The sequence below is a fragment of the Hylobates moloch genome, unplaced genomic scaffold (genome assembly GCF_009828535.3).
Source record: "Hylobates moloch isolate HMO894 unplaced genomic scaffold, HMol_V3 SCAFFOLD_2, whole genome shotgun sequence".
Lineage (NCBI taxonomy): Eukaryota > Metazoa > Chordata > Mammalia > Primates > Hylobatidae > Hylobates > Hylobates moloch.
This window is the reverse complement of record NW_026652277.1, coordinates 104,669,359-104,683,633: the sequence shown is the minus strand read 5'-3', so window position 1 is coordinate 104,683,633 and position 14,275 is coordinate 104,669,359. Positions and strand designations below refer to the sequence as shown.

General features: G+C 40.6%; 1 protein-coding gene across 1 annotated transcript in view; it reads right to left on the bottom strand.

Moving 5' to 3' along the window:
* Positions 1–2,985: 2,985 nt before the first annotated feature.
* The window catches only part of HTR1E (5-hydroxytryptamine receptor 1E), a 71,783-nt gene continuing 60,493 nt past the window's right edge, over positions 2,986–14,275 (bottom strand). Inside the window, exon 2 of the mRNA XM_032154721.2 lies at positions 2,986–4,506. Within this exon, the coding sequence (XP_032010612.1) occupies positions 3,224–4,321 (1,098 nt within the window). The 5' untranslated portion in view covers positions 4,322–4,506 and the 3' untranslated portion in view covers positions 2,986–3,223. The remainder of the gene's footprint in view (positions 4,507–14,275) is intronic.

Sequence of the window (14,275 nt, the reverse complement as noted above, 5' to 3'; positions counted from 1 at the left end):
GGGACAGGGAAGGAAGAAGTTATCTCAGGAAGACTTTTTAGAAGAGATTGCATTTGAGCTGCATATGAAGAATTGGTGGAAGAAAGATGTGAAGCCATGGAGGTCAGGTTTCTAAAGCAATGGGATCAAATGTGCTTTCTAATGGGGAGTTTAGAAAGCACAGGTAATACTCACATTTTTCTGGAGCATGAAGTAGGTGAAAAGAAGTGGTGAGATATAACTCTGCAAAGATAGTTTGGGGCCACAAAGTAAGAGGCCTTGAATGCTATACTATGGACTATTAATTTGTTTTATATTGATAGGGAAAGAGTAAAGGATTTTGAAAAATGCAATTAAAAATCTACTGTATGCTCCAAAATAGTGACTCAAACTTTAGCTTGTATCAGAATCTCCTGGAGGTCTTCTTAAAACAGAGATTAATGGGCTCCACTCTTAATTTTTGATTCAGTAGGTCTTGAATGGGGCCCTTGACTTTGCATTTCTAACAAGTTCTCAGGTGCTGCTAATGCTGCTAGTCTGGAGATGCCTCAGTGAGAAACTCACACTGGGAGATGTGTGGGGGCCAAGTTGCAGGTGGGAGAATCCAGAGGCAGGTGGATCCAATAACATTTGATCTAGGGGAGAGGACCAACTTATTGGAGAGCAAGGTGGCATAAACACATGTTTCTGTAGAGGTAAATAGACAAGACTTCAGGACTATCTGGATGTTGGAGACCTGAGGCAAAGAGAAAGAATTACATTCATCTAACAGGAATGATAAAAAGCATGGTAATTCTGTTATCTGAGACTGAGAAGGTAGAAAGAGGAGAAGGCTTGAGTGTGGAGAAATTATCTTGAGTTCAGTATAGAAAGGCTGTGTTTGAGGTACTAAAGAAATATTCATAGGGAGAGGCTCACCAGATGTAACTCATGGATCTGCAGTCTGAGAAAGAGAAAGATCAGGACTGAAGTCACAAATTTGGAAGCCACAGGCATGAAACTAATTGTTGAAATGGCCAAAGTTGGGATGGAATATGGAGATATAGGAGGTGATTGCTGAGGACAAAACCTCAGGAGGAAGGAAAGGAGACAAAGAATAGATGAGGAGGTAGTTGGAGAACCAGGAGAGCAAAATATCCTGGAAGGTATGGGCTTAAACGTGAAAGGGATGGTTAGCTGTTGTAACTGATGAGAAAATGACAGATAGAGATGCAGAGAAGGGCTACGGGCAAGTCTCCAATGACCTTTGGGAGATAAGTTTGGGTAGAACTAGGGCATACGCAGATGGAAAAGGATAGAAAAGTCAGTGGAAGGTGAGAAGTGGAGGCAGAATGAGTGGATTAATGATTGGAGAAACCCAGGTGAGAGAGTTAAGGGAGAGATGAAGTAGGAGCTTGATGGGGAAGTAGGGCCAGAGGAAGTTGATTTTTGTGTCCAGGGGACTTGAGCAAAGTAATAGGTGAGATTAAAGAGGAGTGAGGAGGAAAAGTGTTGGGATGGGGAGGGAGAAAGGAAGTTGCAGAGGGAGGTTGGGTGTAAGAAGCAAGATTCTAGAAAGGTTGAGAGGGGATGGATTGAAGAACTAAAAACACGGAGGTGGAAAGGAGGCAAATCAATGTCTTCTCCCTACAAAGAAGAGTGAAGAGATGGGGAGAGGCTGTAGATGACAGACTAGGAGCAGATATTGAGAACGGTCACCTACTTAGGAGTATGCAAGAATGTACAAACTTTCAGTCCTCCTGCCATCACTCTTGATTTTGTAATGGTGTACTCCTCCATGTGACTGGAGCAATCACTCCTTCTCAGGCCACACCCAGGGCCTCAGGTCCCACCTGCAGCCTCCTGGCCCCAGGGTACAGTCTGGCATGGAAGCCACAGGGATTCTAGGAGACGCAATTTCATTCTCATATCCTGATGAGTGGCCTTTGGTGTAAACATAGATTTTCAACTTTTACTTTTTTCCCCCAAGAGCACAACTGGTAATTTTTTTTTTTTTTTGAGACAGGGTCTCCCTCTGTTGCCCAGGCTGGAGTGCAGTGGCATGATCTCTTCTCACTGCAACCTCTGCCTCCCAGGTTCAAGTCATTCTCCTGCCTCAGCCTCCTGAGTAGCTGGGATTACAGGCACGTGCCACCATGCCTGGCTAATTTTGCATTTTTAGCAGAGATGGGCTTCATCATGTTGGCCAGGTTGGTCTCGAACTCCTGACCTCAGGTGATGCACCTGCCTTGGCCTCCTGAAGTACTGGGATTACAGGCATGAGCCACCATGCCCGGCTGCAACTGGTAATTTAATGAGTAATATTCTCCAATGAAGTTCTTCAGATAATATATTCTGTCATTTGATCACTGCACCTCATTAAGCTTCTTAAAAAGTTTCCCAAATTTGACATGTACTCCCACCTTTGTCCTGCTACAGTGAAAGTGTATATGGGAGGCTTAGCTGGGATAGATTTTAGAACTGGAGGAGGCCCAATGTGTCTATTGGGTAATATTGCAACACACTGACCAAAGTAGATTTAGATGACTTCTTATTTGCTTTATGTTTTATATTCGTAGTAAAAGACATAGAAAAGTGCCAGTGCATTTATTCCAGCTATTTCCATTTTAGAAAACGAGGAAGTTTATTTAATCATGAACTAAAAAGGACAAGCCAGCTGTACTATTTTTTACCTGAAATGAATAGTCTATGTAGTCACAGTGCTACAGCAAACGACTTTAGCTCAGGTCTGCAAGCAGTAGATGACAGCACATCACTTTCTTTTAATTCTTTACGTAGTCATGCAATTCCCACTGGAATATGTACGCAGATAGAGCCATAATCTCAGATTTAATGCCATGGAGGGCCTATCAGGTATTTAATTTATAAGTAATAAGAAATTCTGCAAATAAAGATATTTTTGACATTCTTTAATTGCAGGGTAACTGAAATGGCTAAAAACAAACAAACAAAAAACCCATGAAAAGTATTTACTATTTCACCTTATTATTACTTCTACAAAATTTCTGTTTTTGTGTGATAATGTTTATTTGAAATTATGTATCACAGATAAGACCAGAGGTAGAAAACAGCACGTCAAATAATAATCCTCAAACAGAACAAAACAAACAAAAAAGAAAACAAGACCACACATACTTACAAACTCTCCTTAACCAAGTATGTTTAAGAATTAATAAGTTGCACCCCTTACCCCCATCCACTCATGAGGCTCTGGAAAAAGTCGTGCCTTTTAGCTTTTTACAGTCTAAGTATGCTCTCGGCATCTAATGAGCTTTTTAAAAGCCAGCTTAAAGTCTTCATTAAAACTCGTATAGAGCAGAGGGTTGATCAGAGAATTAACATAACCGAGCCACGTCAGAAAGTCGGCCACTTCCGAGGACACGGTGTAGATGCTCAGACCCACAATCAACTCTTTGATGAAAAATGGCAGCCAGGACAAAATGAATGCACCCAGAATCAGCCCCAGGATGCGTGCTGCCTTCCGTTCCCTGGTGCTGGAGATCTGCTGACGTTCTCCTGGGTGATCTAGATCATTGTGGAAGGGGGGGATCCTGATGGAGGCATGGAACTTTTCAAACTCTGTGGTAGGGTCTGAGGTGGAGAAGTCAGACACACAGAAAGTCTGTGTAAGTTTACAACTTGCAAAAGAATTCTGGCTATCTGTGCTTCTGTTGCTTAAGTGCCGACTTGATCCCCTTTTTTGGTAAAGGCTCTTGGCCGCGTGGTAAATCCGGTAATAGAGAATCAGTATCAAAGTCAAGGGGATATAAAACGCACCCAGCGTGGAGTAAATGGTGTAGATAACGTGGTCGTGCTGGATGGTGCACTGACTAGGGGGAGGGCTTAGGCGGCGGTGGCTCCTCCAGAACAGAGGGGGCATGGAGATGAAAATGGAGATGGTCCAGACGGTGAGGATCATCAGCGCGGCCCTCTTGGCCGTCCTCTTCCTGGCGTATTCAATAGCATTGGTGATGGCCCAGTACCTGTCCAGGGCAATGACACAGAGGTGGAGGATGGAGCAGGTGCAGCAGGTCATGTCCACACTCAGCCACACCTCACAGAGGAAGTACCCAAGCTTCCAGTGATCCATGACAATGTACATGATGCTCAGGGGCATGACGAGCACTGCCACCAGGAGGTCTGTCACGGCCAGAGAACAGATTAGGTAGTTGGCAGGCTGGTGGAGCTTCTTGGTGGTGCCAATAGCCATGATCACGGCCAAGTTCAGCAACGTGGTGAGGGTGGTGATGACCACCAGAGTCATGCAAATGAGCATCTTCTCAGTGATGGTCTTGGGTCTTACAGCCATGCTGGCTTCTGTGGTACAGTTTGTGATGTTCATGTTTCCCTTGTTTCAGTCTACACTGTGGAGAAGCTATTGGTTATTTTCCTTTGGCTGAAAACTACGTAGCCTCGAAGGTTTCTCACTTGTAAGGAGGCTATAATTTGTTCAGCTATGTGGTCTCTTGTGTTCCATTTTCTGTTGGTAAAGGGAAGGGCCACAGCATTTCTTCTGAGTGAAGGTTCCTGGAAAATATTATGCTATTGGTTAATGAATGAGAAAGCCACACTTTTCCCGGAAAACATGAAAATAGTTTGATAGTTATAAATTCTTTATAAATTTTAATTTTCTCTTTCCTGTGGAACTTGAGCTCATCTTTACATTGTTCCTCAAAGGATACTTTTTTACTTCAGGGAAGTTTTCAAACTGTTTTTTTTTTAAATTTTACTTTAAGTTCTGGGATACATGTGCAGAATGTGCAGGTTTGTTACATAGGTATACACGTGCCATAGTGGTTTGCTGCACCCAACAACCAATCATCTACATTAGGTATTTCTCCTAATGCCATCCCTCCCCTAGCCCTCCACCCCCCAACAGGCCCTGGTGTGTCACGTTCCCCGCTCTGTGTCCATGTGTTCTCATTGTTCAACTCCCACTTGTGAGTGAGAACATGTGGTGTTTGGTTTTCTGTTCCTGTGTTAGTTTGTTGAGAATGATGGTTTCCAGCTTCATCCATGTCCCTGCAAAGGACATGAACTCATCCTTTTTTATGGCTGCATAGTATTCCATGATGTATATGTGCCACATTTTCTTTATCCAGTCTATCATTGATGGGCATTTGGGTTGGTTCCAAGTCTTTGCTATTATGAATAGTGCTGTAATAAACATACGTGTTCATGTGTCTTTATAGTAGAATAATTTAAAATCCTTTGGGTATATACCCAGTAATAGGATTGCTGAGTCAAATGTTATTTCTGGTTCTAGATCCTTGAGGAATCACCACACTGTCTTCCACAATGGTTGATCTAATTTACACTCCCACCAACAGTGTAAAAGCATTCCTATTTCTTCACATCCTCTCCAGCATCTGTTGCTTCCTTTTTATTACTATTATTATTATACTTTAAGTTCTAGGGTACATGTGCACAACGTGCAGGTTTGTTACATATGTATACATGTGCCGTGTTGGTTTGCTGCACCCATTAACTCGTCATTTACATTAGGTATTTCTCCTAATGCTATCCCTCCCCCATCCCCTGACCCCACGACAGGCCTCGGTGTGTGATGTTCCCCGCCCTGTGTCCAAGTGTTCTCATTGTTCAGTTCCCACCTATGAGTGAGAACGTGGTGTTTGGTTTTCTGTCCTTGCGATAGTTTGCTCAGAATGATGACTTTTTAATGATCACCATTCTAACTAGTGTGAAATGGTATCTCATTGTGGTTTTGATTTGCATTTCTCTAATGACAGTGATGATGAGCTTTTTTTCATATGTTTGTTGGCTGCATAAATGTTTTCTTTTGAGAAGTGGCTGTTCATATCCTTTGGCCACTTTTTGATGGGGTTGTTTTTTTTCTTGTAAATTTGTTCAGATTGTTTTTGACAAAAACATCACAAAATTTTATTTTATTTTATTTTATTTTTTTTGAGAAGGAGTCTTGCTCAGTCGCCCAGGCTGGAGTACAGTGGTGTGATCTCGGCTCACTGCAACCTCCGCCTCCTGGGTTCAAGCAATTCTCCTGCCTCAGCCTCCCAAGTAGCTGAGATTACAGGCACACGCCACCACGCCCAGCTAATTTTTGTATTTTTAGTAAAGACAGAGTTTCACCACATCGACCAGGATGGTCTCGATCTCTTGACCTCGTGATCCGCCCACCTCGGCCTCCCAAAGTGCTGGGATTATAGGCGTGAGCCCCCGCGCCCGGCCTACAAAATTTTAAATGTACTTTGCCACCCCAATTAATTTCTTATTTATATTTATTCTTTTATACATGTTTATATATAAAAAGGCTTTTTTTACATTTGAAAATATATATTTATATTATGTAACATTAAACATTCTGGGACCATTAAAGAAAAAATTATATTGCTTATAATAAGCAGCTTTCAAATCAGATTTTAAACTTTCACAGTAAATAGGCTGAAGTGGCGGCTCACACCTGTAATCCCAGCACTTTGGAAAGTTAACTGCAATAATCAGAGCTAAAAATGGATACATCCTATGAGGAGTTGATGGAGGACCTTTTTGGGGATTTGTAACTTTAAATTTCCACTTTATTGTGACATAAAAAATATCATGAAGTCCAGGGCCATATTTAAATGGTTTTTCATCAAAATTACAAATAGGAGAGAATTACTCTAAACCAAACTGGTTAGTGTACGCTACTCCTCATTTCCAGGCATACCCTAGAGCCTCTGCTTTATACCATCCCAGTGAAGGTCAGAGCACCAGGGAGATGAGGTTATAGGGATGATAGATGTTGAGGCCGACTTTGGCATATTATTCTTCGGGGGCTTTGTCCTTTGCAGCAGATGAAGAGGGACAAGAATCTCTTTCTCATCCAGGAAGAGTTTCCAAAGCACCTAAGCATTATCAAGAAGGAGGAGTCAGCTGGCACCTGCTCATCTTAAAAATTATCTTAAAGAGGGTTTTATATTTTGGATCTGGTTCCTCCATTAGAAAACTGACATTTCACTTCATAAGTCCTGATTTACTTTAACCTAAAAAGTGTGCCTGAGTCAGCGGTTTTGGAGAGGAAGCTTGGAGTGGCGACTACCCACATGGACTCTGAATGCTGACTCTGCCACTTGTCAGCTGCGGTGTAATCCTAAGCATGTTCTTTAACCTTAGCCTGCTTCAGTTTCCTCCTCTTTAAATCAGGAATAATGACATTTCTCTAAGGTAAGTTGTGGGGAAAAGAAAGAGTGATCAGATGGTTACTGTGTCTGTGTAGAAAGAAGTAGACATAGGAGACTCCATTTTGTTCTGTACTAAGAGAAATTCTTCTGCCTTGAGATGCTGTTAATCTGTAACCTTACCCCCAACCCTGTGCTCTCTGAAACATGTGCTGTGTCAACTCAGGGTTAAATGGATTAAGGGCTGTGCAAGATGTGCTTTGTTAAACAAATGCTTGAAGGCAGCATACTCCTTAAGGGTCATCACCACTCCCTAATCTCAAGTACCCAGGGACACAAACACTGCGGAAGGCCGCAGGGACCTCTGCCTAGGAAAGCCAGGTATTGTCCAAGGTTTCTCCCCATGTGATAGTCTGAAATATGGCCCTGTGGGAGGGGAAAAACCTGACTGTCCCCCAGCCCGACACCCATAAAGGGTCTGTGCTGAGGAGGATTAGTATAAGAGGAAGGAACCCCTCTTTGCAGTTGAGACAAGAGGAAGGCATCTGTCTCCTGCTCGTCCCTAGGCAATGGAATGTCTCGGTATAAAACCCGATTGTATGTTCCATCTACTGAGATAGGGGAAAACCGCCTTAGGGCTGGAGGTGGGACATGCGGGCAGCAATACTGCTCTGTAAGGCATTGAGATGTTTATGTGTATGCATATCTAAAGCACGGCACTTAATTCTTTACCTTGTTCATGATGCAGAGACCTTTGTTCACGTGTTTATCTGCTGACCTTCTCTCCACTATTATCCTATGACCCTGCCACATCCCCCTCTCCGAGAAACACCCAAGAATGATGAATAAATACTAAGGGAACTCAGAGGCCAGCGGGATCCTCTGTATGCTGAACGCTGGTTCCCTGGGCCCCCTTTTTTTTTCTCTATACTTGTCTCCGTGTCTCTTTCTTTTCCAAGTCTCTCGTTCCACCTAACGAGAAACACCCACAGGTGTGGAGGGGCAACCCACCCCTTCAGTAAGTAATGTGAAGATCAAATGTGTTAATACACGTAGAAGCTGAGAACAACGCCTAATACATAGTAAGTGCTATGTAAGTGTTTGCGGTCATTTGTTACGTGAATTTTCCCAGTGTTTTTTGCATTGGGTAATGGAGACAAATTTCATCCCACAAACTCTGATGTGTAATAAAAGCCTATTAAAAATAAATCACCTTAATTTTGTTCTTTCTTTTCTTTTCAACTTTTATATTAGGTTTTGAGGGTACAAATGCAGATTTGTTTCATGGGTAAACCGTGTCGCAGGGTTTGGTGTACAGCTTATTTCACCACCTACGTAATAAGCATAGTACCCAAAAGGCAGTTTTTCAAATCTCACCCTCCACTCACCCTCTACCCTCATGTAGGCTCTCGTATCTATCGCTCCCTTCTTTGTGTTCATGTGTTATTCAATATTTAGCTCCCGGTTATAAGTGAGAACATGTGTCAACCTAATTGCTGCCTCTAAGCTTCTCACTTCTCATGCTTGAGACTTTCTCTAACCCCAACCACACCCCCAAGTCTCTGGAGGATTATTCAGGGCCAAGGCATTGAGGTTTGGTTGGGGAGAGGGGTTTCAGGTGTTGCATGCACAGAGAAAGTCCCTGGTAAGATATTTACTGTGCCCCACTCCTACAGTTCTTTCAGATCCAGACTGCTCCCATAATATGCTTAGGAAATGTCCTAAGGTTGGGAACCCCATGCCTAGGCCCTAAGTCCCTAGCGACACCATGCATGTATCCCTCTTTAAAATATTACAGACTCTCCAAGGCACTTCCAGAACTTCTGGCCTAAGTCTTAGACCCCCAGGATCTTTTCTGTTCCTCCATGTTGGGGGGATAGGTATGTAGACCATTGGATAAATTCCTTTCTTCCTTCACTTTTTTTTCTAACCCTTTCAGCCACCTATTAAAAGCTCTCTTTTCCTTTTTTACTTATTTATAAATCTTTTATTAATAGATCTCCTATGGGCTTGGCTTTTGAGAACATAAATAGGGATTATTGTCTGATACTTCTGCTTTCTGAAATATCTGTGAGGTAAGGAAGCATAAACCAGGCCACGTGCTTGACTGAGGGAAAGGGAAAAAATAGAAAATAGCCTCCAGCCATACATGTAACATTGCTTGTTGACATAGTCCCCTTTCCTAGCATTCTTAGAGTTATCTGAAATATGGGACAAATATCCTTACCACAAAGTTTTGCTAAGACTTTGAATTATCAGAAAATATTATATAACGTCTCAACCATTAAAAGTTTAACATGCTGGTGGACCTGGAGCATTCCTGATCAACTCATTTACTTTGCATGTAATCACCATCATTTAGAGAATATTTTCCTGAACTGCTTCGAAGGAACCCAGGGTATACTTGCCTTTCTCTATTTACTTCCCAGCATTTTCCCAGTCAACCTGTGTAAGTCCTGACTTCTGTCCGTTCCTAGACACTTCCAGATACCACTTCCCTTTGATAAGTCATTCCCTCCTGCTGCAAGGTTTCTGTTTTGCACATGGCCTCCAAACCGATCCAGGAAAACTGCCCTCAATTCTGTCAGCTTAGCCACCCTCTCTCCTAGCAGCATTTCCTGGCTCCACATGATGTTCTGGGCTGCAATTGCTTTACCTCTTGCCTACCAAAAATTCAGAGGTCACATAGTAGCTGTTGCAAATGGAGTTGAAGCTGTCTAAAGTCAATGTATTAAAAGTTTAAGCATCTTAGACCAATAACTACTTTAAAGAAACCACAGATAATCAAGAAACATGTTAAACTACCTTATGATTATGCAATCATTGGAATCCAAACTGTAAAAAAATTCATGGGTTAAATCACTCAATTTCTTAAATAAATTGCAGACAAGGAGGGCGATAAGAAGTGTGGCGTATAGACAAAAAGGGACTTAAAAGACACATAAAAATAAAAACAAGCAAACCAAAACTATCATTATCAGGGGTATGTATTTGAGTGATGTAACTTTCAAGGAAGCTTAAACATAAGGAGAATGGTTATTTTTAGAGGGGAGAGACACGATTGTGATTGAGACATAGCTTCTGTGTTTTGTCAAGTTATACTTCTTGATCTGGGTAGTGGTTTGCAGGGGTGATCATCTTATAATATTTTAATAAACTACACATTTATTTTAATTTGAGAGGTTTAAAAAGGTGCTCTTAAAAGCAAATAATAATTCAGCCTGGAATTCTGTTTCATGTGTTAATCAGCAAGCTGCATTTTATACTCTAAAATTAGTGCCTGTGAACCTAATTATGAAGGACTCTTCATAATTAGGAAGAGCCAACACTCACCTTTCCCCACAGAGAATGGCTGCTTTTGGACGTTGATGTATATGGCATGCTCAGTTCATTTTTAATTTCACCAATTTAGCTAATCTATTGGTTTTCAATAACTGTTAATTCACCATAAATATTCTTTCATCTCTTCTTTGATTGTTCTCATTTTGCCCAAATTACTTCCAATTATTTAAAGAAGTCTTCAATATGTACCATGTACCAGTTTCTTCTTTTTTTTATTATTTCAGGAATGGCACCTTGCCCTCACATTAGTAATTTTATCTTTCTGTTTGTACAATTTCCTTTCTCAGCCTTTGGAAATAGTTTTCTTTGCCTCTCCAGGGAAAAGGAAGGGTGGATACTCTGTTTCCCTATTAGATCTTCAGTAGAAGCAGTGGGAAGATGTAGAGGAGATACTGCAGTGTGGTATTCTTTATTCTCTTTTTCTTTTTTTATTTATTTAAATTGTGATTGGAATATGACATGTGATTATTACAAGGTTATTATATTCATAATAACAAGAAAACATTACCATTTTATAATCTTAAAACAGTGCATAGAGTTTTAGGAGATGTTTATAAACTCTGGATACAAGTCTTTTGTTGTCACAATGTTTTGTGAACATTTCTTCCATTCTGTGGTTTGCCTTTGTGTTTTTTTAATGTTGCTTTTTGACAAGCAGAATGGTTTAATTTTTTTTTGAGACAGAGTCTCACTTTTTCACACAGGCTGGAGTGTAGTGGCATGATCTTGGCTCACTGCAACCTCTGCCTTCCAGTGTCAAGTGATCCTCCTGCCTCAGCCTCCCGAGGAGCTGGGACCACAGACATGTGCCACCCCTTTGGCTAATTTTTGTATTTATTGTAGAGACAGGGTTTCACCGTGTTGCCCAGGCTGGTTTTGAACTCTTGAGCTCAAGTGATCCACCACCTCGGCCTCCCACAGTGCTGGGATAACAAATGTGAGCCACCACGCCCGGCCAGAAGCGTTTAATTTTGAAAAATTTTTAAATTTTTTGTGGGTACATAGTAGGTTTATATATTTAGGGGGTATATGAGATATTTTGATACAGGCATACAACAAGTAATCATCACATCAAGGTAATTGGAGTATCTAATACCTCAGCATTTATTCTTTCTTTGTGTTACAAAAAGTCCAATTATACTGTTATTTTAAAATTTAGAATAAATTATCGTTGACTATAGTCACCCTGTTGTGATATCAAATGCAAGATCTTATTTTTTCTATCTGACTATACTTTTGTACCCATTAACTATCCCCATTCTCTCCACCCCCTGCAACTACCCTTCCCAGCCTCTGGTAACCCATCATTCTACTCTCTACCTCCATGAATTCATTGTTTTAACTTTTAGCTCCTACAAATAAGTGAAACTGTGTGAAGTTTGTTTTTCTGTGCCTGGCTTATTTCACTTAACATAATGATCTCCAGTTCCATTTATGTTGTTGAAAATGAGAGGATCTCATTCTTTTTTATGGTTAGACGGTACTTGATTGTACATATGTACTACATTTTCTTTTTTTTTAATTTTTATTTTTATTTTAAGTTCCAGGGTACATGTGCAGGATGTGCAGGTTTGTTGCATAGGTAAATGTGCGCCATGGTGATTTGCTGCACCTATCAAGCCATCACCTAGTTATTAAGCCCCGCATGCATTAGCTATTTTTTTCTAATGCTCTTCCTGCCTCCTTCCACTCCCCCCACAGGCCCCAGTGTGTGTTGTTACTCTCCCTGTGTCCATGTGTTCTATTGTTCAGCTACCACGTATAAGTGAGAGCACGTGGTGTTTGGTTTTCTGTTCCTGGGTTCATTTGCTGAGGATAATGGCTTCCAGCTCCATCCACGTTCCTGCGAAGGACATGATCTCATTCCTTTTTTATGGCTGCATAGTATAGTTTCCTTTATACTCCTGTTGATTTTCTGTCATTTTGTTCTGTCGGTTTTTGAGTGGGGTATGGAAGTCTCCAGTTCTAGTTATGGATTTGCCAGTTTCTCTTTCCAGTTCTGTTAAATTTGTTTCACGTATTTTGCAGGTGCTATTTTGTTTATGAACATTTAGAATTGCTATGTCTTCTTGGTAGAGTGAGCTTTTTATCATTATGTAATGTCATTCTCTTTCCGTGGTAATTTTCTTTACTCTGAAGTCCATTTTATCTGATATTAATATAGACACTCCTACTGCCTTTCATTAATCTTTTCATGGCATATCTTTTTCTACTCTTTTACTTTCAACCTACCTAGTTACATTTGGAGTTTTTTGCAGACAGCATATAGTTGGGTCATATTTTCTTTTTTTTTTTTCTTTTCTTTTCTTTTTTTTTTGGGACAGAGTCTCGCTCTGTCACCCAGGCTGGAGTGCAGTGGCATGATCTTGGCTCACTGCAACCTCCGCCTCCCAGGTTCAAGCATCTCTTCTGCCTCAGCCTTCCGAGTAGCTGAGATTACAGGTGCCTGTTATCACGCCTGGCTAATTTTTGTATTTTTAGTAAAGATGGGGTTTCACCATATTGGTCAGGCTGGTCTTGAACTCCTGACCTCAGGTGATCTGCCTACCTTGACCTCCCAAATTGCTGGGATTACAGGCTTGAGCCACTGCGTCTGGCTGGGTCATGTTTTCTTAATCTACTCTTCCAATCTTTGTCTTTCATTCGTATGTAGACCTTTATTTATTTATTTATTTATTATATTATAGAGATGAGGTCTCGCTATGTTGCCCAGACTGGTCTCAAAGTCTTGAGCTCAAGTGATCCTCCCGCCTCGGCCCCCCAAAGTGCTGGGATTATAGGTGTGAGCCACGGCTCCGGGTCGATATGTAGACCTTTTAAAATTCAATGTAATTATTGATATGTTAATCCTTAAGTATGCCATTTTATTTTTTTGGTTTTCATTTGTTTTCACTGTTTATGTTTTTCTGTTTATTTCTCTCAGCTCCTGCAGGTTACTTGGGGACATTTTTAAGGGAATTCATCATAATTTACTTACAGTGTTTTTGGATTTACCTCTTTGTGGAGCTCTTTTAGTAGTTGCTCTAGATATTATATGATATATACACAACTTATCCCATCTGTTGGTGTTACCAGTTTCCAGTTCAAGTGCAGTGTAGAAACCTTACTTCCCTTTATATGATTTTACCCTCTTTCCATTTATAATAAAATTCTTAAATATTTCCTCTACATCCACTGAGAACCACATCAGACTGTTATAATTTTGCTTTAACTATCAAACATAATTTAGAAAACAAGAGGAAAATGAAAGCATATTTCATTGATTCATATTTTCACTCTGTTTTTTTCCTTTTTTCCTGATTGTCTAAGATTTCTCCTTATCATTTCTGTCTAGAGAACTTTCTTTAGCTATTCTTTTAGTGTAGATCTTCAGGCAAATTCCCTTAGTTTCCCTTCATCTAAGACTGTATTGAATCCTTCATTAGTGAAGGATATTTTCTTTGCATGTAGAATTCTGGGTTGACAGTTCTTTTCTGTGAGCACTTGAAAAATGTTGTGCCAGGTTTTTCTGGTCTCCATGGTTTCTGCTGAAAAACCTAGTCATTCAATTTTTTGTTTCTCCTAATAGGTATGGTGTCATTTCTCTTTCACAGCTGCAAGATTTTTTGTTTGTCTTTAATTTTCAGAAATTTAACTGTGATATGTCTGGTGTGATTTTTTTGACTTATTATATATTTGTGGTTTGCTCAACGCTTTGAATCTTTTTCTATATCTTTTGCCAAAATGGGACATTTTTAGCCATTATTTTAAAAAATACTTTTTCAGCCCCGTCTTTTCTCCCTTATGAGACTCCACTGACATGAATGTTAGGTCTTCTG